Source organism: Corvus hawaiiensis, chromosome 26 (assembly GCF_020740725.1).
Source record: "Corvus hawaiiensis isolate bCorHaw1 chromosome 26, bCorHaw1.pri.cur, whole genome shotgun sequence".
Taxonomy (NCBI): Eukaryota; Metazoa; Chordata; class Aves; order Passeriformes; family Corvidae; genus Corvus; species Corvus hawaiiensis.
The window spans coordinates 32306314-32333027 of record NC_063238.1 but is presented as its reverse complement, the minus strand read 5'-3'; the positions used below and the strand labels follow the sequence as shown (position 1 = coordinate 32333027).

The 26714-nt window shown below is 41.5% G+C and overlaps 1 protein-coding gene across 1 annotated transcript in view; it reads left to right on the top strand.

Annotated features, from left to right (window-relative positions):
- SNTB1 (syntrophin beta 1) overlaps positions 1-26714 on the top strand; it is a 110295-nt gene that overhangs the window by 47595 nt on the left and 35986 nt on the right. The window contains exons 2-3 of the mRNA XM_048286253.1: positions 7005-7221; positions 22748-22955. Of these exons, the coding sequence (XP_048142210.1) occupies positions 7005-7221; positions 22748-22955 (425 nt within the window). The remainder of the gene's footprint in view (positions 1-7004; positions 7222-22747; positions 22956-26714) is intronic.

Below are 26714 nucleotides of genomic sequence, written 5' to 3'. Positions count from 1 at the left end.
TATAAGCATCTTCTTTTTAACCAAACGTTGTACTTCTGGGTTTTATAAGCTAAAACTTGTTTTTCAGATTATGAAGAGAGAGATGTATCTGCATTTATTTTGCTGCAGTACATAAAATTTTTGAAAGATAGATCAATAGTTTATGGGACCTTGACTCTAGAATTCATGCAGTTATCCATAGTGACATATCAAAACTCTGAACTGAATACATCCAATTGATTGAAACAGAGACTTTGAAATTTAAAATAAACTAAATTACTTGAAGGAAACTATAGCACTTTCAGTGTACTAGGCATGAGTAATGGACATTATAATGGAAAGTATTGAGAAACACCAACTGGAAAGAGTCTGCCTTTAGTTTATTATTATTATTATTACTTTACCAATTTGCAATTTGTGTGTACCAGGTTACTGACAGCCTGTGACTGTTTTTAATCACTTCATCAGCTTAAGTGCTGATGTCACATATTTGACCTTTGATCTGGCCTCTGGTTCCACTGAGATCCTGTGTAACACAAGTTTGTATCTGTTTAGTTTCTGTTAATCTGTTTTGAACAGAAATACAAAAAAATCTCACCCCAGTGTTGAAATTCGTCCTGCTTCCTTGAGCATGCGTGCAGTTAACTTCCAGCATGGCTTTATTATTAGACCATGGAAATACAGCTCACAAAGGAGCTGAAAGGGGATGGTTAGTAGTGACCTGCCCCAAGTGACCTCGGAGAGAAGTGGCTGGGAAGTGCTGACTGGAGGTGAAGCTTTCAGGCTGGTGGGGTGTGAGTTGTGTGCTTTGCTCATGGTGCTCTATGTGCAGTACAAAACCATGGGTTTGTGGAGGAATGAAAATGGATTAATATTTAGAGGCTTTGCAGTTGACAAAATTGATATGCTGCATAAGATGGCACATAAAGCCTTCCCTCCCCAGAAAACATTTATGCTGAGGAAACTCAGAAACTGTTGAAGAAGTGTTTGCTAAAGGGGAACATCAGACCTAGGGAATCAGTAGCTGAATCAGCACACATCATAGGCAGAGTCTCAGGAAAAGAAACTGAGGATAAGTTACTGAAGAAATTTTGGTGTTATACAGAAGCATGGGATGGCCTGGGAATGTAATCTCCATTATATGTGTAAGCTTCACAAGTGCTAAAATCAGAGTGGAGGCCCCTGGTGCAGTGGGAAGGAGAAAGTGTCCACAGGGGCTGCCCATTGCTCCAGCCAAGACGTGTGCTGGGTTTTCTCCTGCAATTTCTTAACTTCTAAGACATTTTTGGTGGTGAGTTATGTTTTTTGAAACCTGATATAGATAACACAGTGTGGCTGATGACTGTGACCTATTCAGGTTTCACAAACTGCACCCTTGCATGGCTTCCTGAGTATAGCCTATTTAGTCCCATTTTCTCCTGTTTGATGGGGCCAGGACTGCAAATCTTCTTACCTTGTTGACAAAGAAATTCTCTTAAGAACACAAAATTGCTTGTTGGAAGGTACTGCCTTCATTTGTTGAGTGCAAGTGTGTGATGGTGCTTATAGCCCTGCTTAACATAGCTTCACCTTTTCTATAAAAGCAGCTGCAAATTTAAAAGGACACTGTGAAGTATTCTTTATAGTTTTAAAATGCAGTTGTTGATCTTTTTAACCCAGCCTGTTTGTACCCTATTGAAAACTCAAACTTGAAGCCTGATTGCTTACCAGCCACCTTTTGGGACCAGTTGCTAAGACGCTTCTTTCAGGTAAACTTTATCTTAAAGGCGTGCTTGTCGCCTGGATATTTCTGAAGTTATTATTTCAAAACATTCATTCTTGTCTTCCATATAAAAGTATAATAAGTTCAATGTATTTTAAAAAGGATCTAAAACCGGCCCCTTACGATTTAGATCCAAGCCTGTCTCTTTAAGAGATGAATAGACAAGACACTGAATTCAGTGGAATTACTTTAAAAACAGCAGAAAATGGGAAACTGAACACAGTCCCACTACAGTGTAAGAAATGGCCAAAGTATAAAGGGGATTTTTATTCTCACAAGGTGTTTATTTTAATTAATTTCTATCATCTCCTAGAGGTGGAGATCTGATGCTCTTGGCAGATCAAGAGGTTTACTATTTCAAATCCCTTTCAGCATGGGGGGAAGTAGATGATGTTAATGGATATTACTTATCCGAATGTAGTAACTGATGTTTCTGTAGGAAATGTAGTGGAAACACTGACAAGCAGGATTGTTGACTGGCTTTTTTTTATGCCCACATTAAAGCTGCTGAAAGGATCATGTGACACATCTTCATATAGATGATCTGATTCATAAACTCTTTTCTTTGGATCTTAGTTTTGGTGATGGCACCAGCAGCTCATCTCATTTTTATAAGGGTCTTCAGTATAAGGCATCTGGTTGGCTTGAGTTCAGAGGAAATTTGATCTCTCACATAAAGCCTAGCAGGCAAATTCTGGTATCATGCTAGAGGACACTCTGTGCTTTTCTGCTGCAAAGGGGAGTTCCTTGATCAACTGTCTTCAAGTAGATTTGGCTATGTTGTTCCTTTTACTTTCGTATTGTAAACCTACACATCCTGTCCTCATTCCTATAGTAACAAAAGAGCTTTCCTCTCACTGAGGCTTCCCCTCAGTGGTCTTTGTCTTCCCTCCTAGGAAACAGTTTGAATGTGTCAGAAGAGTCCCAATTTCGCAGAAAGGCGTCTGGCCAAGAATACAACCAAGTTGGTCTGTAGTACTTCTCTCATTAAAAGCCTGCTTCTTCCCCTCAAAAAAGATCTGTGAACAGTAACAAAGGATTAATTGTGGAGTCTTGGGACTTGGCAGAAGCCCGTATAAATGAAGTGCTTTTCTGGAAGCTACATTGCCTGTCTTGCAGATCAAAAAATAAATCCAGAATATTTCAATGCATATCAGTGGATTAATTCATTTGATTGCCTCTTCCCTTTGTGGGAAGGGGCACTCTGGAGATTGGAATTTTAATTGCTTGACCACAGTTTCTTATTAGTGGTGCAGCAAAAGGGTATGGATCATTAATTAGTACTGATATAAGGATATCTGAAGTTGAACTATAGCATCAAAAAAATGAGTTTAGACAACTCCTGACTAAACTTACAGTTTGTCGGTAAATTGAGTTATAATAATAAAACTATGAGAGCTTTTTCTGAGTCCCTGCATATTGTTTTCTCTGTTTGCAGAATACATTTTGATGGTCTTAAAGATTGTGGCATTTTTCTATAAATATATATTTAATATTTTCATCTATGTTAGACATATGTATATACTCTGAAGGTATATATATGCATGTATACATGCCTATAAAATAATTATTCATAATTCAGAGTTGTTATACAATGGCATGCTTTATTTACATTTATTAAATGTTTTGAGGTTTTAATTCATTAGGTAGTTTCATTGGCAGTATATAAACCCAGTGTTCTTGATAGTCACTTTCTTTTATGGTCAGTACCTGAATTTGTGCTACTGTATCCAAAAGGAAATCTAGCTCTTGAGTGTAATGCTCTGAAAACAGAGTATTATCCACATTATTGCTTTAATGTCCAATAGACTGTATCATCTTTTTTCTGATTTTAAAACTTGATGATGGAAGTGAATTGTATAACTTCAGTTTAACTTTGCTGTATCCATGAATCTCAGATAGTGCAGTGTGGAATAGAACTATGCCTATAATAGATACTGGTAGCAACTTGTTTTTTACTCTGTGGATTAAGAACTGGTTAGTGAACAGGCTGCAAAATGCAGACATGTGGGGTCACCCTAAATTGCTGTGTATGTAGTAGGGTTGCTGGTGCATTGTTATAAAACAGCATGTTCTGCAGTATTTGCATCCAGAATTTAGAGGTAAATAGGAAATAATTGCTGATAAAACTTATGAGTCATCTGAACAGTGTGTGCCTGATTTCAGCTAAATTCATAAACTGGGCTGTGGTTATGGACATATAATTACAGATGTTGATGAAGTAAATGGAAAGCAGTGGCTCTGAAATTTAAATAATAACAAAAAAATACATAAATGGATCAAGTTCTGCCACCTGTTCCACTCCCATATTACATTTGTGCTTTTATATGTATCCATTCAGGGGCTTTTAAAATATGAAACGCACCTGAATATGCAACAGCCATAAAGTCTGGGCTGTAAAACTCAGCAGAATTCAGCCATGAATCCAGAGAGCTGTACTTGTATTTAGTAGGAAGTGGGGTGTTATTAGTAGAAGCAAGAAAAAATACTTTTTTTTTTTTTTTTAATGGTGAGCATGTATTCACTTCATTTTTTTCATTCTACCGTAGAATTTCATATGAAGATTGTCTTAGCAGTTTATCAGCATTAATAGCTCTTTATTCATATCTCTGGGGCTGAACAACCATCTTCTGTTGAGATGTAGTAGAAGTTAGATGTCTGTGAGTTCAGAAGTTGGAAGGAATTTTCATAGGATGTACATCCTCAAGGTAGTTTTCTTGGCTTTTGCTGTGTTTGAGACTCAGTTCCTGGAAAGAGGGTTGTGTTTCTGTTCTCCCCCTACTCCTGCTTCCTTTTTCATGGGATTTTGTGAAGCATTGCAGCTGCCTGCCATGAATTCACCGGTACATCGCATGGAAACTTGGCTTTTGGCACATGGAAGGGCTGGCTCTTTTCTTCTGTCCCATCTCTGGGGAATTAAATTCACATTTTGTGTTCCTGCTTAGGTTTTCAGCCAAATTTTTTACTTCAGTTTCCTTCCTCTCCCGGCCCCTCTCTCCTTTTCTTAATTAAAATATGTCAAGGTTGAGTGCCTATAGCTGCAACTGAAAAAGGACAAAAATAGCACAGATGAAATAGCTACACTATTGAGTAGTGTAGGACTTTTATTTGGAATTGCATTTTCTGGCATGTCACTGTACCAGGGTTCAAAAACTGACTGGATTACTTTCTTTCAACAGATTAATCATTAATCTCTAATTTTAAAGGGAACAAAACTTGTGGTTGAATGTGATTTTCACAGCTTTAACTGTTCCACCCATCTAAATTAACAACAGAGTTGTGTTTGTTCAGTTAGCAGGAATAGAGTCACCACAGCTGGATGTGTTCTGTTTCTTGGCTTCCCTAAGGCTATGAGTACATCCAAAGTGAGATGCCGACTGCTGAAACCACTGTCTTTGAGGCTTGCAACAACTGCTTATTTTCAGCACCTTTGAAAATCCTGTGATTTTTGGATTACCCAAGGATGAGCACTGGTTTTGGGAGTTAGGTGATGCAGGTTTTTAGATAATGGACTTCAGGTAGATGTCTAAAAATGTTTTAAAAAAAATTCAATCTCAACTCTTTTTGTCTGGATAGTTTCTGGAAGCCTGGTGGAATTGCCAATTCGTTCCTGAGAAGGGAACAAATTAATTTAAAAAAATACTCAGAATAGGATCGGACAAGGAAATAAAAACATGAGTGTTGGGTAGGACAGCCTTTCTGATAAATCACAGATGGTCCTTCTCACAGAGGAATATCCTATAACATACCTAAACACAGAAGTCCTTGTGATTGAAGTTAACAGATTTTTTGAAAAGGAGAAAGCGAACAATGGCAAGATGGGCCCTAAGGTGTTTTAGAAAAAAAGTAGCAATAAGTGCTCACAGAGCCTGGATTCTAGTTTTGCACTGGTTTCTCTCTTGGTAAAATTTTTATGAAGTGCCTTGAAAATAGTGCTGCTGAAGTTAATCACCTGATCTGTGGTTTTGACAGGAACGCTGTTGTTCTTCTCCACTCCTCTGAATACTTCTCTTGCTTTCATTTTGAACTCAAAAACTTCATTTGGCTCTCCCTAACTTGACGTCCTTCACCACAATGCCCTTTTGTAATTTACCCACCTTTTTGGTTTTCAGTTATTCCCAGCCTCTTCAGCTGAGTTGACATGATGATCTGCACCATTTCCTTGAATGTTCTCTCACAGCATTTTAATAACTTCCCCAAATAAGTTCACGGTGCCCCTGCCCTTTTAGTTCATGTCACTGCTGTTTGAGTTGTGGCTACAATCAAGTGGCAGCAGCCAGTTATGCAGCCACAGATCTGTGCAGGGGGAATATTGTTTTAACCAGGGTGCTTAAATGGGACGTCTTGTCTTGTCTGAGCTCTGTCAGGTTTGTAAAGGGGAAGAAGACTGTGAGTGGCAGGTTTGACAAGCACATCAATAGCAAAAGCAAAAGTGAGCTTAAACTACCAAAACAACTAAAAAACAAGAGAAAAATGTTGCAGTATTTGCCTGCATAAAGAGGTGAATATGAAGTATACATGTAAAAAAGGTATTGGGTTTTAATACATTAAGATAATTTCAGAATCTTTACATTTACTTTTCTTATCCATTCTGGAAAAAAGCCTGGAAGAGGCTGAGATCTAATCTGACACCTTCACACTCTCACAAAAGGCTCAAACTTAATTTTGTTTCCCCAAGAGGAGGCTAAGAAGTGAATTGGTTTTTGTTTACTCCATATATATATGTGCAAGTAGATTAGGTAAAACTGCTTCCCAGCAAGCAGAAACAGCTGTTGAGATTAGTGGTGGGACACAGGCAAGTGTGAATCAGAAGAAAGATGTGAGTTGGAAGCACTGGAAGTATTGCTGGAACATTTTAGATAGGGGAATAATAGGTTCACTGTCACTTGGTTGAATGTCTTTCTTTAAAACATCCCTGTACGTCAGACAGCTCATGGCTTCTGTATGAAGCAATTGTTGCACGACTGCTTACCCACTGTCATATGAAGGTGGGATGGCCCTCCTGGCCTTATACTGGCTGTATGTTCTTACTTTGCCTGTTCTGGTCTTTTCCCTCGTTTAACTCATAGTACCATACTGACCCTGGCAGCAGGGTCTTCTTCATCTTCTGTATTTGCACAGCTTCCCATGCTGGGATGCTGGGTGAGAAGATATAATGGACAGCATTGAGGGTTAACACCAGTCCAGAGACCTCACATGGGGATGCAACTCCTGAATATTCATTTATTTATTGTTTTCCATCTTTTTTTTCTCTTTTCCATAGTGAAATACATGAGAGAAGCAACCCCCTATGTGAAGAAAGGCTCCCCCGTGTCAGAGATTGGGTGGGAGACGCCTCCCCCCGAATCTCCGCGCCTGGGCTGTGCCTCTGCTGACCCAATGTCGCAGCTTTCGCTCTCCATCCACAGAGACAGGAAGACAATTCCCCTCAAGATGTGCTACGTGACACGCAACATGGCGGTGTCAGACCCCGAAAACAGGTGAGTGGGGATTTGCCTGGGGCTGGGATTTCACTTTCTTGTTGAATGGTTGTGGACCTTTTCAGCATTGAGGTTGGTGAGCAGGAGCGGGGCTCTGGCCACACACAGCAACCCAGCAAGGGAGGTGAGCACCACTTTGGGAGGGGTGAGTGGTGGTGTCTGAACCATGTGAGGCTAGGCTCAGCTTTTGGGTTCTGCTAGAGAAACTTCAATGCAGTAATCCAGTACTTTTGTTGCAAATAGAGTCTCAGGGGGTTGTTTTCATCCTGATTAACTGTCTGCTTTTGAAGGAAAAGACAGTAATTGGTTACATCCTCCAGGCTGGCTAAGTCTGATTCCACTAAATTGCATTTTCTTTCCTTTTTTTGGTGAATATTGTTTTAAGAATGGTCTGTTTTGAGTATTCAGTTCTGGACATTAAAGTCAAGAAGAGGAGAAAAGTTCCACTTACAAGGCATTAATGGAGAGTTTTTGTGACTTGGTTTTTTCATAATGTTAAAAATAGGATGAGGTTTTACCAGCCCTTATTTATAACATATGTGGAACAGCTGCACTGCACCAACACACTCCCTGATCCCTGCTCTTAACAGCTGCTAACAAAAAAGGGAACAGTCAAATCAGTGATACAGACTGATTCTCCATCCAAATAATGGCCTTTTTGTTTTTCTGTGGTGCTCAGAAGCTGGGTGTAATGCCTTTGATTCCCAGCATTTACATATAGGCTTAAACAAAAGTTACATTTTCGTTTGCAGAGAAGGATAAGGAGAAGAGGGGAGAGCAGAAAGTGGCTTGGGAAGGATGGGTTTCTCTGTAATTTCTTGGACTGCAATTCAGAGACTTTATTAGTATCTGTGTAGTTTTCCATCTTTCCTTTTTATATTTATGTGCCCTTTTAGTTTTCCCCCCTCCATGCTTTATTGTTTAGTATGGCTTTACTTTGCCTCAGCTCTTCATCTCACCAGGTGGTTACCACCGTAGTCAGTGGTAACTGACTGCTGCAGAACTGCAATTTTAAACCAGAAACAATCCTAGCAGTTTTTCTCAGTTTAGATCAAGATGTTTATTGATACTGGCCACTTTTTTCCCCACATATGTCTGTATAGTTTAAGGTTTGACAGCTGTTCCACTTGTCTGAGAGTTTGTCTTTGCCATGGAGTATATTTTAAAAGTGCTCGTACAGGTCACATTTTTTGAATCAGTACAATGTAATTATACTTTGCACTCATTGACTTCATTTTCTCATAATTTTTACCCTTCCTTTTTTTACTTTATTGTAGTTTTCACCTTCTGTTGCTCTTCTGGCCCTCAGTTGGTTTGAGAGCTAGGACTGACTCAGAGGGACACACACTCATTGTTCATGGTACCTCTGCAATGGAGCTGACTTTTTTGAAGTATGCTACAAGTGTGTGTGTTCTTTGGGGTTATTAGGAAGTAATGTGTGGGAGAGTCATATTGCTTGTTATCATGGTTTTCATTTTGTGTTGCTGTCATTTCCTGTGGAAAGAGTGAGTTCTGATTTTTACTGTAGTCCAGCACAGTGCAGTCTAAGCTGGATTTTTCCATCCAAGCTTGCAGTACCTCGTGCTAGCTGCAGCATTGTAGTAGCACCCCATGGATTCGCATCTTTACTGGTTTCAGCGTTTTTTAACAGTTCTGAATACTGGAACTCATATTTCCCAGTATAAATGCTATTACAATGCATTTTCCCACTGGAATGCATTCCAAGATAGTAATCTGATTCCACAAAAATAATATTATCTTCACTCACGGCAGAGCCTAAGCCATGCCCTTACATGCTTGTAACACTTCTGTTTCACAACCCAGTGACCTGACACACACAGATTTTGTAACTGATGGTGTCACTTTGCTGGATGGCTTTAGGAGAGCTTTGCTGGCAGGATGCCAAAGCATATGTTGGCCATTAATGGGCTCCTTTGGACTACAACTGAGCTAATTTTCATTTAAGAACAAGCATGGGCATGGAAAGCCTGAGTTTTCCAGTGCAGTGATTTCTTCAGTGCAGGCTAGGGATAATGTCATACCAGCCTTGTGGGACCAGGATGGACTGATTTGATGTTCAGCATGAGAAGATACCTTTGTTAAGGGACCCAAAAGGAAATACTTGTTTGTTGGCACTGAATTATCTCCAGTTCCTAGAAAGCTGCAGTGAAGTATGGGTTTAATGGGCATGGAGGAGTATTGTTTTTCCCATTAGAGCTGGGAGCCCTGCATAGGATTTTTTCTTCTCATGGAAGACTGACCCCAGTTCAGAGACTCTCAAGTCTCTGTCTACTCTCAGATGGTTTGGTGAGCTTGTTATTTTGGAGCAGGAGTGAAGTATAGTGCTTTTAGAGCCAGCAGTTCTCAGATGTCTCCTTCACCTAATCTGCCTGTGGGTTCACTCTGGAGGAGATCAGGAATTGTCTTTTCTGTTACCTGATTAAAAAAAGATGTAAGATACCAAGGAGAAGTTCCTTAATACAAACCAATACCAAAATTAGTGTGTAGGAATTTTTTTTAATAATAAAAATATGGCAGTAGGAGAAAAGATGCAGAGCAGCTATGTCATTCTTCTCTAGGTGCAGGGCTCATTATATTTTAGGCTAGAAGAAACTGGTTAAAATAATTGCTACTCAAATCAGTTGTTTTCCTGTGTTTTCATTGATAAGTGACCTTCTTGGTGGCAGCAGCAAAGGTTAATGTCAGGCCTCACAGAGGAGCATCCCCTCCCAACGAAGGGATGTGGAAATGGTCACAGCTAGTAATGCCAATGAGCAATAAATCTTGCTGCAGTGTAGAAAGCTTTTCATCAATTTCTGGTGATGATATTAAGGAAGAGGATTAAAAAAAAGATCTCTCAGGTGAAATTTTTTCTTTTGGTGCTTTTAAAGTCTTGAGACATAATACAAAGGTACTTCTCTACACAACACGGGAGGCATGACATTCCCTGGAGAAATGAGACCATGCTGTGTGGACTGAAAAGGTTTTCTCATCTGCTTTTGAAGTCACCCTAAAATCTTGCTTGCACATGTTTCAGCCAAAGCCAGGAGCTGTGGGCCTGATCTGTCACTGCTTGGTATTCACACATCATGGTCTTCCAGTTCCAGGGTCCAGAGCAGTGTAATCCTTACAGGGAACTTCGTCAGGGTCCAGTCTGAATGATTGGGTGAGTCATTGGCAGGATTTGGCCCTCTGATCGTGAAGGTTTGCTTTGGTCTGGAAGGAAGGAAAAATGGGCCAAGATAGATTCATTGTCCATTTCAGGATTGGACTGAGAGTTACAATCACAAGGTAAAATTGACCAGGTACGTTCTGTAGGTGTGTGTTTGGTTTGCATGACCAGGTTCTGGTAGCAGGGGAGCTGCAGAGGTGGCTTCTGTGATAAGCTGTCAGAAACCTCCTCCATGTCCTACAGAGCCAATGTCAGCCAACTCCAGGATAGACCCCACTGGTCAAAGCCGAGCCAGTCAGGAATCATAGTAACACCTCTGTGATAATGTATTTTAAAAGCAAAATAAGAAAGTTATTGTGCAGATGTAATTGTGGCCAGAGAAGATTGGAGTGAGAATATGTGAGAGTAATGGCCCTGCAGACATCTGGGTCAGTGAGGAAGGAGGGGCAGGAGGTGCTCCAGGCACCAAAGCAGAGACTCCCCTAAAGCCCATGGTGCAGACCATGGTGAGGCAGTTGTGCCCCTGCAGCCCATGGATCCACCTGCAGCCCATGGAGGAACCTCCTGCTGAAGCAGGGGAATGCCCAAGAGAGTCTGTGAGCCTTTGGAAAACCCATGCTTGGGCAGGTTCCTGGCAGGGTCCTGTGTACCCATGGAGAGAGGAGTCACACTGGAGTGTGACATAGTAGAAAAAAGTCCTTGCATCAAAAGTCTTGAGTCATGAATGCTCACAACATAAGAGGTAAGCAGAAGGTTGTAAAAATGCAATAAAAAGACAAACATCTTGAAGTAGGTGAGGGAATGAAAGACCAAGGAGCTCCTGTACCTCTTCAAGGTCCTGCTTATGTAACTTAAGGGCAACTGGGGGGGCAAGGAGCCAAGTATTAGGCAGTAGAGAAGGTTCCTGGATATCTTGTTGATGAAAACATGGTCTGGATCATACCCCCACTCGGCCTGTCTCCTGCTTAGTGAACAGGACCACACCTTGGTGCTGCCAGGTATGAGCAGGCCCTGATGCTGCTGTGCAGAGCAGACGCCAAGTCTCCTCCAAGAGCAGTGTGGCTTAGGGGTGCACCTTTGCAGCCTGGGGTTTTTCTCTGCTGTTGGGGGAATGGTTTCCCTGAATCATGTACGTTTAGGGCTCACAGGGGGCAGGGCTCTGCCACAGAGAGTGACCAGAGAACCAGAATGAGTTACAGCTGCTCTTGGAGAGCACATGCCACACTTGGAGAGCACATGCGACACTTACCTTGTTTTCTGCCTCTTAGGAGGTAGTTTGATAGCACTGGGCATAGTCAATGACACTGGCAGTAGCAAGCACAGACAGAGTTAGGTGCTGGGCAAGGGCTGAGCCCTGGACCAAGGAGTAAGGAGGTGATGGCCCATTTCCACCACTGTGCTGGCACTGCTGACATGCTGGAGCTGTGTCATGCTGGGTGGACATCCACAGCTCTGTGGGGCTTCCTGGGGAGGTGGAAATTTTCCTTTCCTAGTGCATGGTACAGATTTAGCAGGACTTTTTTCTTCACTGTATGTTGTAGGTGGACAAAGGAAAGAAAAAGAACGTATGTTTGCATGGGGAATAGAGCATAGGTAAAGATACAGAATGGGTGCATTACCAGTGTTAAAAGTCCCCCTCCACACCTCCTCAAGGAATGTGTGCCTTGTTCCTTGTGTTGTTATTGAGCTGCTCTCTGGCTGTAGAACCTCTGTGAAATGCAGAGACCATGCTTAATTCATAGTGTTGTTGTGAGCTACAGCTTGAGATCCTTGGATGAAAGGCACATAGCAGTTAATTATCATTATTGGTACTGACATGTTTTACTGTATGAATGTCAATAAGTCCTTTGAAGAAGTCATTGAGCCTGCTCGAGTCAGTCTGATTTATTTCAAGAATTTTTGTTAGCATTTGGTTTTTTTTCTTGGTGGGCTGTGTTTATTATCTCCTTAGATTACTATATCAACAATCCAACATTAAAGTAAAGCGACTTGAAAGAGTGTAATTCAAATCCAGAAAAGAACAAAAATTACAATAATCAGGGTGAAAGTCTGGTTGACTCTCCCCTCATCCTTAAGTCACCCTGTTGTGCTATGCTATCACAGTGTGCATGACCTGTTAGAAACCTTTTACAGCCTTGCCTTACAATGGCTGTAAATTTAAAGTCATGATGAACATGTGTTTTTAACCTTAGCTTCCAGCTATTTTACTGTAATGGGTCCAAATCCACCTTTTGTGTGAAGTTGGATGTCTCCTGTCATGTTCCTGTTTGTTTATAGTACTGTAGCTGCTAATCTGCTCACAGAGTCTGCTCCTTATTGGAAAGGATGAACAAGTAGGCAGCACTTGAGGTTTATCTACTGTTGCCTCTTTCAAGCTGAGAGAAGTTAGGTAATTTAGCTAAAAAGGCATTGGCCACATCCCCTTCAATACTCTGAGGGTAGGAGAGGGAAGAAGTTGGGGTGTGGGGAACAGGAGTGGAGTTGTGGGATGGGTCATGGGAAAGGCCTCCTCTCCCTCCTCAATCATTGCATGGCTGTGGGACCCTTCTCAGTAGCCAGGGTCAATGCATTCAGGGCTAGGGTTGTCAGATGAGGGACCTGTAACATTGCATTTTTTCTCTCATAACAGTATTTTGGGGGCAAGTCATTAACTGCTACAATTAATAATTCATCAACTGATGGAATTAATAATTAATGGTTCTATAATTGGTTGTCTGCCAGTTCTCCGTCATCTACATCATCTGCTTTTTGGGCAGCTCTGCAATAGCTGATGCATTTTGCAAGCTGCAGTCATCAATCTTGATAAGGGACAGTTTTCCAAACCTGTAGGAGCTGGAGCTCTGAAGCCTCTAGGCAGAAATGGTGATTTTAAAATTTTTTCATTCATGCAGAATAGTTGTTTTCCATCATGTGTGAAACTCCCCACCAGCCAAACAGTTTTAGTCCAGGTCATACCAATTTTTATCTTAGCCTCAGTTTCTTCTCAGCTTTCTTGAAAGGCCACTGAGATCAGACACTTCTGTAGGATTATTCTTTCCATAAATATGAGCATTTTTGTCTTTTTTGAGACAAATCACCAAACTAGGGTGAACTTCATTACTTCTTTTTTTTTCTTCATGATATAGTTCTTGTTCTGTTAAATCATGTTAAGATAGCTTTCTAATGTCTTAACAGCCTGCTGTAGTCTCTGTGCAACAGTTTGAGAACTGGGAGATGTGCCAGGATTTGGGGACACAGTGGAAACCCCTGAGTTTTCCTGCAGGATGTTTGAGATGCCAGCATAGAACTGGATAGTTACAGAATGTTGTGGCTGACCTTCAATCTCTGCAGGTCCTGGTGAATTTGGGATTAGGCATGTCTCATTTTCTTGAAAAAAAAAAGTTGAATCTTTTCCCCTGACATAATGACATGGGGCTTTCTCCCTTCCCCATCCTTCTGGGCCAGACAGGTGAGCTCCTGGTGTACTTCCCATCTCCAGCATAAATCAAACAGGAATGGGTAAACCTCCTGCACATGTAAGTCAAAAGCAGTGTCTGTGCATGCATGCATATCTGTGACTATAAATAAAACTTTATGTATACATGTGTGTGTCTATGTGGGAGCTGGACTGAACGTGACCTGACAGGAGTAAAATGTGTCACTGTGAGCTGGGTGGTGAGGAAGGATGTGGGTGATGAGGAGGTGGCAGTAACTAAGGCTGGAAGAATGTTTTCAGCTGGATTTTTGAATAACAAACTATTAACCAAAGTCTTTCTTTCCTGTGAAAATATTTAAATAATGAAAAAAAAATGCTGATGGGTTTTTGTGTTTCATCTTGGGTTTTTTCAGCCATTGCTTCAGTTAGGAGAGTTTTGAAAAAGTCAAAGAATTTTGATTTTTCCAATCAGCTTCAACTGTAGAGGGTTGAGCTGAGAAATGGAAATAAGAGCAAAGGAACTTGAAATGAATGAGGTGAAGGAGAACGAAACAAAAGGAACTGCCCTGAGAAATGCACAGAGGGAAGAGAGGAGCACAAATTAAGAATAACTAATGGAGGAAGAAGCCAACCAGCAAGGCAGAGCAGCCAACCCAGAGAGTGAAGACTGCAGCAGACTTTACTTAACAAGCACATTTGTAAAAAAGGAAAAAAAAATAAAGCTCTGGAGAGATGGAGAAAGAGAAATGCTGCAAGAAATGTGTCACAGAATAAAGGGAAAGGAAGATCAGTGTGACTGCTGCAGGGCAGAGGAGAACAAATAGTTAATCATGTTCTTATGTGCATCTGTATGTAAAGGTATGTAAGTGCTGACATCCAAGCTCGTGCTAAATAATGGAAAAGAACTTTAAAGACCCTTGAGATCTCCCAAAGAAAGAAAGTTGATGTGCAAGGGTTTCAGTTTCTTGCTATGCTCTCAGGTCCCACAGTCTTTGTGTTATGGCTTGGAGAGAGTGACAACCTCAAGGCCCTTTTTCCTGCCTGGCTGTTGTCCTGTTCTCAGTGCTGGGCTTTCCCTCTCTTACCAGCAGGTCTGAAAATTGGATTTCAGTATCACAGCTCTGATCTGGCCTGATCTGCCATTAATTAAGGAGCAAGATTTTCAGCTGGTGTATTTAAAGCTGCTCCCTTTTGCACCTTGTGTAGTCACTGGTATGGCAGCAAATTACATCCATGGTGTGAGCCCTGGGTGGTGGGCTGCCATCAGAGGTGCCCCAGCTCAGTACTGGTAGATGCTGAGGCTGATCCCTAGTGCTTAGACTGTGTGTGGATACTTTGCCATTTTAATGCTCTCTGGTCACTTCTAGCTTGCTTTCACCTGTGTTTCTGCTGATGGAAATTCCTGTTTTTCTGTTGTAAGAGTTTTGCTGAAGTTGCTACTTCTTCTCATCACTTACATACAGCTTTTCCATCAGTCTCTGTGTCTATTCAGTGGGAAGATGGGTCTGCTGCCAGTAGTGAAGGTGTCAGGAGGTGACCCATGGACACTGTCCCAAAGAAGCTGGCAGTATCTCTGGGAGACTGGCTCCCAGGTGGTGGCTCTCCCCAGAGCACTCAGAGGCCAGTAATTGATGCAGAGGGGATTCGTGGCTTTGTAGTCATGGTTGTCTGGCTTCTGGTTTGCTTCACTTGGGTAAGCAGTGATCCCTGGGGTTCTTGATCGTGGGAGCCAAAAAGCAGGCATATAAAATAATGAGACATTGAGACATACCCTGCTAGATAAGGTGTACCTGCCTTTTCTCTATTCCAGCAAGACTATCTTCTATGACAGTTCATCCACAAGACAGAGTTGATCTGTCAGCAGCCCTACTAATTTTTCCTGTTTCCGTATCAGTTTTCACCCATGCTTGTGGATCACATCCTCTTCTTTTTCCTGGGTCCTACTACAGCACTTCCTAACAGCAGCAGTGGCATTCCTTCTCAGAAGGCATCTAATTCATCTCCAAACCCATGATCTCTTATTTATGCAGCAGCATGAGACCCTCCACTCTCTTCTCAATTTGAAGGGATCATTTACTACTATTACCAGCTACAGTCATACGCTCTTTGCCAAGCCCAGATGCAGCTCCAGCTGCAGAAGGTTTGCTTTGCTGCAGAAGATGCTTTGAATTTGGCTGTGGCTTTGCTTCAGGGAAAACAGCTGCTTCAGGGAGCTGTGGTCAGTGTATTGAATATACCAATCACATCTTCTGTTCCTAAAGTTTCAGCATCTTCTAAAGTTAAACCAAATTCCTGACATCTCTATGAAATAATGCTGTTGGTGGTTTTTTTCCCAAATAACTGACCCCAACTGCTCCTTGAAACAGCGCTTATGCTGAATCCGCTGTGAAGAAGCCTGGACTCTGTATTCCTGGATTACCAATATTCAGTACAATTACAACCAGAATATAAAAGAAAAATTCAAGAAAGTAAAAGATGAGAGGTCTTTTGGGCACTGTGGGTGGGGTAAGAGTCCTTCTCCTTAATATTCATATACATTTAAAAACTATTCAATTACTTTTGTGGTTTCTCTGGGTGGAGAAGGCAGTGTGTGATGTCTCTGCAGATTGGTCAGCATCTGCGGGCAGTGGTGTGAGCAAGTCCATTGCAGAACCAAATCCTTTCTTTACTTGCATGTGGCACAGCTCCACTGATATCCCTTTTATTAAAGCCCAGCTGGTGGCAAATAGAAATGAAATCAACTGTGACAGCTCATTAGTGATATATAAACCCTCTGGTTGGACATCAGTCTAGTCCAGCTCCCAAGAAAGTATCTACATTGTTTTTAGCCCTGTATGCTGAAAGTCACCAAGTAACTGTTAATGCAGCAAGTACCCTCCTGACAGCAAGGGGACCGAGAGTCTTTCACAGAGAAAAATTCCACTTGATTACCAAGTAGCGCTTGCTTGGTAAAATTGCTTTCACCTCCATTTAGGTTCATCAAATGAAGATGCTTCTTCAGAGAGTATGCTGGGGAATTCCTTGCAAGCCTAACAGTCTCTCTCTGGAATACTTTCCTTGCAGACTAAGCCCAAAGTTTCCATTGCTTAATTGTCATGTATTCTGTTCCTGATTCATCTCCTGATGCTACATGTAGAATTCAAAAGAACCTTAACAGTTTTTTAAAATTTATTTTATAACAAAACTTAAAACTATTTAAATATAAATCAGATTATGTTCTTCTAAATCCTCCCTTTTCCTGGAAAGGCTCCTATGTTTGTATTCTCAGAAAAAAAAAATTACTTACCTTGATTTCTTGTGTCGAGAGTGATGGAGGAGATAGAGTGAACAGTTTGGCCTTTGATTGATCTTTAAGTTTGCAAAGTCAGTGACAGACTGTTTTGTTCCTCACTGTGCCAGGGAAAATCAAAGTAGTGTGATGGACTTGAATAACTCTGGCTCCAGCTTATCATTAACTTCAAGGGATTTACTCCACACTTTTATCAGTCACTGAATACATAATCTGAGCCAGGAAGAGTCATGAACTGTAACTCAGTGCCTGATTTGGTCCTGAGCCAATGCTGGTGGTAGAAGTACTTTGAAGAGTTTTGATAAAACGTACTTCTTAGATAATGAACACTCCTGCAGAAAGAAGCTTTATCAAATGTGGAATGAGTAGGGTCTACCAAACATTTGCTTTCAACTTCTTGTGATCCTCTGTAAAGTAAAAAGTCTGATGAAGCAAGGGAGGGCGTTTTCCTCTTATGTGCCAGGTTACAGCATTTGGAAGCGCTGGGTTTTGTGTCACCCCTGTGTTCTGCGGGTGGAGAAGGGGATGCTGGAAACACTCCTCAGCTCACTGAGGGTCTTTGAGAAGGAGAGAGAAAATTACTCTTTTATGGTAAGGTTTGCCAAATGATCTCTGAGAAAATGTGATATCATTCATATGCATTGCCAAGCTGGAGGGATGCCGCGCATCTTGGCAGTCATCTAGAGCTAACATATAATTCCTTTGGGTTGGTATGGGCTTTATCAGAAACAGCTCCATATGCAGTATTTACATAACTGTGGTGGAGTGTGAGAATAAACACAGCTGTGGCATTGCCCTAAATATTTCAATTCAGTGGGGAATTAAAGGAACTTCATCACTGAACTGCAGATAAACAGAAGTCACTAAGAGGTGGTCAGTTTAGCCAAGGAACAAATCAAAACTATAATGGCTGGACTGCTGGAAACATTTAAGTGTCTTAGTCTTAGAGTTTATTAAGGTCACTGGTATTTTTTTGCTTTTCAGAAAGTATGGAAATGCCATCAGTCAGCTGCTATACAGAAAGCATCATCCAATTGGACTGGTGAATCAAAGCAGCGTGGGCTGAAAGGCAGAAAAGGAAAGAGTTTATAGGGATGCAGCACTTTCAGCATCTGATTGCAGTCAGAGCCCATGGCTTTCTGAGAAGATTTAGTTTCTTTTAGTATCTCCATCCCAGTTGACTGTTGTAGTGGTTTGGTCCAAAATACTCATTACTGTTTATCTTCTGTGAGATAAGAATTAGGAGAAATGCAAAGCAGGCACCAAACTTGAAAGAATATAAAGAAGTTTATTAACAGACCTAAAAGAGGAAAAAAAAATTATACCACCTTCAGAACTCTCCTCCTTCCCCCACCTTCCTCCCTTCTCCCACTGACAATGTAAAAAGACAACCCTTCAGTCTGTTTACCACTTCCATAATAACCTTGTTCAGTCCATTTAGAAAGAGAAGTCTCTTCTTGCTCATGCTATGAAAACATTATCACAACGAGACAGCCGCCCACTTCCAAATATTGTTCAGTCCATTTAGGAAGAGGAGTCTCTCTGCTCGCATGTGAGTCCCTTCCCCCAACTTGCAGCTTTTCCCTTTTTTTGGGGTACAATTTTAAGGTTGAGCTGTTCAGAAACAAAAACAGAGGCCCTTCTCCTTCCCTGGGAGCAAAGGGTCTTCATCATCTTCATCTTTAGGACTATCTCTGGGAGCATATCTAGGGACTGAGGTTTTCTCCTTTCCCGTGTGGATCAAAAGTCCTCATCTGGTCCATCTCTAGGGACTGAGGTTTTCTCCTTTCCCGTGTGGAGCAAAAGTCCTCATCTGGTTCATCTCTCCCTGTCCAAATGTCTCATGGAATTACAGCTGCGTCAGCATCTGCCTATCTCAGTGCAGGTGCTTTTGCTTACGAGTTGAACACTCCACCCCCCATATCTTCATGAAATTACAACGGGATACTCTGCTATATCATAGCTTCACAACAGAATTTCAGCTTTAAGCATCTCCTCTCTCTCTTCCCTCAGGTTTTCAGCTCTTCACAGCAGTAAAAGGGTTAATCTCACCTCAGCCTTGCAGCTTTGCAGCTGGAATGTTGAATTTTTCTTATCACAGTGGAGAGGGGGGAGAGCCGAGCCGCTCCGGCTGCCCACGGCAAGGCAGTGGGGGGGGGTTCCACGGCTGGAACAGGTCCATCGGCTCCAGGATGGCCGTGGCCTGGCCCGGCCTGCTGGCCCCTACATGGGCCCCGCAGCCACCTGTCCCAGCACTGGAAACGAGAGAGAGCTTGGGGGGGGTTTGTCTATTCTTAAGTGTGGATCACAGAGGCGATCACAACTTTAAGTGGCTTAAAGAATTGTCCATATTCAAACTGGCCACCTGATAGGTTCTGCCAGGTCCCAGAGGAAACTGTAAGCACCCCTTGGCAAGGACATCCCTTCCGGGACTATGCTTGCTAACCTATGACAACTGTGGAGACAGGAGTCCTGGATTTTTGGTGGAAATCTGCAAGCTCGGTTTCCTAAGGTTTTCTAGTCCAGATCTTTCAGCAATAGCCAGTAGTAGCAGAGTGCAGACAGTTGAGGATTTAGACTTTAAGGTGTATAAATGAAAGTCAGCCTACATAGCAGCTAGCTAAGGAATGATGCTTGCAAATGTATTTCTGTGAGTGGACAAGTGCCACAGATAAAAAGAATCATTTTCAGTGCTGTCAAAGTAACATGGATTCCTGTTTTGAACTAACTTTTGAGAAGTGTAGTAGTATTGTCCAGTCATCTTGTTACTCAGCTCAGGGAACGAGGAAGACTTTCTGCAATTGTTAGTGCATCACCATCAAACTTTGATGACTGGCAAGCATTCCCAAGCTAGCTCCATTAGAAGTCACTGAAGGATGAGTATTTTGCAAGCATGGCTCAGTACGTGTGTATGCATATGTATACTAGAATTTAGACTTTGATATCACATTTCTGTGTCTAGATATTAGAAAGAACATGCATGGTTTAGAACCCCTTAAACAGAATTTTTAAGAACTGTCTATATGTTCATTATTTTAGAGGATAGAACTCTTGTTCAAATACTTAAATAGTCACCATCAAGGAAAATACACTTTGATGAAGGCATAAGTACTAAAATACCTGTTTGTATGTTAATCCGCTTGAAGGAAGAATTTACAAATTGGAGGTAAGCAAGTTGCCATTTGGAAACTCTTTCAGCTCTCAATAATTTATTTTTAAGTTGAAACCTGCTATGACGCTAACTTATAAAGAAATCACACTAGTTTGCTGCTGCTCCTTTGCAACTGAAAAAGCAGCACTTTATTCTGAGTATTTAGAGCCTGTGTTCAGCACTTTGTGTACTGCATGATGTGCAGTGACCTTGTAGGTGGGAGTTCCCATGTAGAAACCGCAGGCTTTGTAAAGAGCACTGTTTCACACATTCTATATGGTGTGTTAACGTTTTTCAAATGCAGCACAATACTGCTGTGTTGTCCAAATAAATTCTGTTTTTAAAAGAAGTATTAAAATGGGACACAGAGGACTGAAGATCTGGATTGCTGCTTCTGGCCTGTTCCCTGCCTTGTCTGGGTTCTTCACTTTTCCACTTTTTTGGTAGTGAAATGAGGATGCTGTCAGTGGCCTCATTTTTGAAATGCTCTAAGATCTCCTGGCAAAAACTGTTCTGTAAGTAATAAGCAACATTTCACTGATTGCCACAATGTATTTTGAAAATCCAAGCCTGTCTAGTTTGGTTTTGGTGGTGCCTGCCTACAAGAAGATGCTCAAACTCCAGATTTGCAGTGGGACTCAGCAGTGGGAGAGTTTCTGATGAAGACAGACCAGGGTATGGTGGCTGTGCATGATCGTAATGATCAGTGGACTCAAATAGCTAAATCATAACCATGAAGGAGATGGCTGTTTCTAGCAGTTCAGAAAAAATGAGAGTGTGATTTGGAACATGCCTATCTATAAATATAGTTTTCTAGTTCACAAGACTGCCATCATGTATCAAGGAATTTTGCTTTGGTACCTGAAACTGAATGTTTGGTGCATCCTGGAGTGGCTAAATAAGAACATTAATTTTCAGACAGTGCTGAGCTGCGGCAGCTTTACTGAGGAAATATGCATTATTATGTTGGCTTAGTGCTTCCTGAAAAATCAAGCCACTTTTTAAGCTATCCAGTGATTTAAGACCCTGAACAGTTCAGCTGCTGAGTTTGGAAAATCATGACCTTTTCTATATTTAGAACAGTGTCTACGTGGAAATCTCCCTTTCCCAAAATGGACAAACATGAAACCAGGGATCCTTCCTCTCTGAGCCCCAGAGAGCTGTGCAGATCGAGTCACCCTCAGTTCTGGACTCTGCTCTGGTTTAACCAAATAATTAAAACCTATTAATTGTTAGTTAAGCTCCAAATTGCAGGATTTTGTAATTGCACAACAAATATTTGCATTATAGTACTGTTTTGAATAAATTCCACTGAACTAATTAATTTTCTGCTGCAGAAAGGAGTCATTGTGTGTCCCAGAGACTGGGCAGCCATACACAGGACAGAAGTACATGCTTAGGCTCAGATCCCAGGTCGAATTTGTGAGGGTAACTTGGGGCTGTCACTGTACTTTTATAATAAAAAAGCACAAATGTGATACAGGGTTGAGTGATGGGCAATGACCAGGGCTTTGTTTTATAATTGCCACATAAAGATAAAACAGGCTATTACTTTGTGGGTTATTTAACAGAAGTTCAAGTAAAATGGCCCACAAAGCTATAAAGAGCACACAAAGCCCCGCTAATAACTAATAACTTCACTGAGAACAGAGCTGAAATAGCTGCAGCTGCCTGTCAAAGCACTTTTGTTGTTGCTGTTTTTAGCAAAGGTGTTGGCACAGGTCCCATAACCACAATGAACAGGATTTGTTTTCCTGAAAACTGTGTTCAGTTGTACTTTTCAAACCACGGTGGAAACCCACAGGATAGTCTAGTAGGAATGTTTTCTTTGAAACAAAACTCATCTCTTTCCACAGGAGTTTGAAAATCTGTAAAAGGTGCCTGCCAGCAGCAATCACATGGTTGCTGTTAGCACTTTCTTGTTGCCACTCTTTGCAGGATCTAAATGGAGCATTGAGGATGCTGGTAACTCCTAGAGAAGGCCAGTTGTGCTAGGCCTCTGGTTAATGCACTGAAACCACAGAATCCTAGGAAAATTCCTCTGTTTGGGATGAGGATGGTTTTCATTTATCTCTGCATGTGTAAAATAAACACACTGAAGAACTCTGGTTGAGCCATGATACCCAGCTAAGGAAGGGAGCAGCTTATCCCTGGCTTCTCTACAGTCATCTTCCATGCAGTTTGCAGTTCTGGGTGGTGTCCATGTCAGTGAATTTTCGTCTTGCCTTTATAATTGAAACTCCTATTGACACGCTGTATGTGGGATTGCATCAGCACTGGCAAATCCCCTTCCCAGGGATGTTATCATAATTCCAGTAGAGACCTGTCCCCAGTTAAGATGATCCTACTCTATTCTGGTGTTGTAAAGGTAAGTTTTTAGTGCTAGGTCTCAATATTAGTATCCTAATTTTTAACTCATTGCATTCACTAAACGAGGTAATAAATTTAGCTGCCTATTAGTATATGAATGAACATAATGTTTTTCCCCCATTTTTCTAGAATTATTGAAGTTCATTCACCTGATGCCAAGCACACCGTGGTGCTCAGGAGTAAGGATTCAGCTACAGCCCAGGCCTGGTTCAATGCCATCCACTCCAGTGTCAATGAGCTCATCCCCAGGGTGATTGCAGAGGTCAGAGACCAGCTGGGTAAAACAGGGATTGCTGGAAGTCGAGAGATTAGGCATCTAGGCTGGCTTGCAGAAAAGGTAACAAAAACATTTTCATTTCTAAGTTCTCTATCTCTTATTCTCTGTTCCTGAATTCAGCCTTGTCTGGAAGTAGAGAGACTAAATGAGATTCTGGGGATTGATTTAACTTTCCTTGAAGACCTTTCTTTTCTTAATGTGCCAATTTTTGTGCTTTAAAAAACCAAGCAGAAAACTATAACGTCCCCGTAAGTCTTTTCTTCTGCATGCCAATTAACAAAGACTTTCCTGGGAGATCAAAAAGTCTCGCGTCAAGTTCAGGGATGGGACACGAGTCATAAAAACTGACACCAGCCCTTGGGTTCACCTGCTGTTACAACTCCCATCAGGTATATGAGTTGTCACCTTCCTACTCCCAGCTAGGGAGGTACTTAGTCCATGGGCCACCACTCTGCTGTGCCTGACCTCGATCTGGAGCTGGGCACGATCTGGAATTCCCATAAAGGCTGGTAGCTTGTTCTTTAATTGTAACCCTGCATTTGAGCTGAGCATCCTGTAAGGCTGAGCTTGCAATTGCAACTCTTGCCCATCTTCCAAAGATTGAGTCTTAAAAGGTTTTATGCATAGAGAAAACCTGGCGTTCAGTTTGAGAGTAGTTTGGGGTCTGTTGACCCATGGAAAGATGATCCATGAATACACAGGGGTGGTATCAGTATTAGATTATCTGATTTTAAATCAGTAGTCTCAGAATTCATTTTAGGCACTGTACCAACTGGTAAGTGTGGATTTGCTACATTAGCAGTGTTAGAATTGTGCCTAGAAATAATTCCCATCCATCTACTGCCTGGGCAGCTGTTCAGAGCATCTCTGCCCCTCCAGCTGGGGTGTGTGGGAAAATGGCCACTGTGTACACACTGCCCTTTCACCTTGTGCATCCAGCAAAGATGTGGAAAACTGACTGTAACTGCCCTGAAAAAAAATACTGTATGTTTTATCTCTTTTTGGGATTTTGTAGATGAAAATATGGAAGCCACAGGCACAGGTGCCATATTTCTATCTAGTGTCCTTTAAGAAGGCACACCATTAGTTTTTAGCAAAATGTGGTTCGCTCTACACCACTTGCAGTGATGCAAAGATTGCAAAGACTCAGCAGATTTTGTATATTTTTCTGTCCCTCCCTCTAAGCTCACAGAGTGGTGACAACAGCACAACTCTTTGGCTGCTGTAGAAAATGTAAAAGTTTAGGGGAATAATTTGGGATTAAAACATTGAAGCATTAGTAAGTAAATTTTAGCAGTATTAAACTATGCAGCCACAGAATCTTTAATCTTGTTTTCCTTTTTGTATATCTCTAAACTTATAAAAAGCTGAACATAAGAGGCTTCTTCTGTTGCAAAATCCTTTCCTCTGAAAGGGTAACTGCTCTGTAGCAGATCACATAGATCTCATAAGCATAATATTCACAGATCATCTTAAGTGGAAACATGGCTTCTGGTTTATGAATTTCCTCTTCTTACAGTTACTACACAATATCCCATTCACATGCTTCTCTCTTTCTCTTTTTTTTTTTTTTCTTTTGACTTTTTCCCCCTATGGGCTGAAATCTTATTTTGTGTTACTCATTATGGACCATTTTGAGGTCTGTCTAAATTTAGTGGTGAAACTTGTTTTGCCTTTGTTAGGGTCAGGCTGTGGCTCTGTGCATGTTCCAGTGTATTTATGGTGGCTGTTACCAAGAATTAGACATGAGAGATTTGCAGTGACATTGTTACTCAAAAGGCAACTTGGTTTTTTCACTAAAAACCATCCAGAACTGTGCAGTAGTAACTGAGGTCAAAAGCTCCCACCCTTCTCTCATGTTAGAGTCAGGCTGAAAAGTAGAGAAAATCCCTACATATGGCAAAAAGTGATGTGAAATTCCTTTTATTTTGTTACTGAGCTGTGGGCAGTAAAGCGTGCATGAAAGAATGATAACCTGCATATACTGTATATATGCCAGCTGTTTCTATACTGTTTCAGAGCAGGTGCTCAAGGCAGGGGGGAGGTGCTGACCACAGATGCTCCTTGTGCGAAACCTGTTTGTTAGTGGGAAGAAATTAAATTCTGCAGTGATTTGTGGAAGTGCACTGTGAATACCAGTGTGGTTGTTTGATCCTGCCTGGATGCCAGGTGCCCACCAAAGCCACTCTATCACTCCCCCTCTTCAGCTGGACAGGGGAGAGAAAATTAAACAAAAGGCATATTAGTTGAGATTAGGGCAGGGAAAGATAATTCACCAATTACCATCGTGGGCTAAACAGACTCAACTTGGGGAAAAATTAATTGAATTTATTACCAAACAAACCAGAGTAGGGTAATGAGAAAATAAAACCAAATCTTAAAAAACCTTTCCCCTGCCTTCTTCCCTTACTTGTGATTTTTCTCTACCTTTCTCCCCTCCCTGTGGCACAAATGGATGGGAATGGGGTTGTGGTCAGTTCATCACACCTTGTCCCTGCTGCTCCTTCCTCCTCAGGGGAGGACTCCTCACACTCCTCCCATTCTCCAGGGTGGGGTCCCTCCCACAGGAGCCAGTCCTCCATTAACTTGTCCAATGTGAGTCCTTCCCATGGCAGCAGTTCCTCACAAACTGCTGCAGCATAGATCCCCTGCAGCGTCACAGGTCCTGCCAGCAAACCTGCTCCAGGGTGGGCACCTCTCTCCACAGGACCACCAGTCCAGCCTGGAGCCAGCTCCAGCATGGGCTTCCCATCCCTCCAGCATGGGCTTCCCACCATGGTTTAATGGTGCATTAACCATTAAACATCTTAGACAGCTTTTATGGCATCATATTATATTACTCACGTAGCATATCCTTAAAGTGAATTCTCAGCAAAATGGAAAGACTGTGAGCTGAATTCCTCTGCTTGTTTGGGGAATGCAAAATGTAATCCCATAGAAATTTCACTGTAATTTGCTGTGATTACTCTCTGCTTCAATTAAGCTGTTTCCTGGTTTGATATTTTTTATATCACTCTGCTCTAAACTTAGCTCTAAATTTCAACCTTCATGATACTACAAAAATAGATTCATTAGGGGAGCCTCCCTCAGGTGGGTAACATTAAAATAAATAATAGGTTATCTAAGATACTAAGCCATTGCATGCTAACAGGATTCTACCACCTTAACTGAACTTCCCTGTGAAGAAAGCACTAAACTTGTGGTCTTCAACCTGGAACTTCCATCTTGCAAGTCCACCTTCAGGTTCTTGGTGGGCAGTGAGGGTCTGTCTGACGGTAAATAGAGAGCTCTGCATCACTTTAAGAAAGCAAATGTTCACTGTGGCCTTCTTACAGGCAAGGAGGAAAACAGCCAGAAGCAATCATTAGAGATGCCATATTCCCTCTTTTATTAAGGAAGTAGCCTTGTCCTGACCTTGGCCTTATGAGGAAGGTTTCTAAAGCTGAGCAAGGATTAAGGAGTTGTATTAGTCACCAGCGTCCTAAAACTTCTCTGTAACTAAGAGAAATACCAAGTACTGGTTTGTAATGAAGTGTGTGCACTCCTCATCACTTTGTGTTTCCTGTATTTGTCTTTTCACTTCAGCAAGACATGTGCATTTAACAGTTGTGCAAAGCATAAGGGAATAGTTACATGTGTGTTTTAATCCTTCTAGGTTTTGTCTTTTTATAATGCTCCCTGTAAAGATACTTTTAGCAACCAAATAAAAGAAAAGAATTAGTAATGTCATCTAAATTGAGGAATTTTTCCAAGTGTGTATTGTTTCTGTTTCTGTTCCTTCCAGGAATGCTTTCAATCCTTGTAGAAATGTCCTCTCTA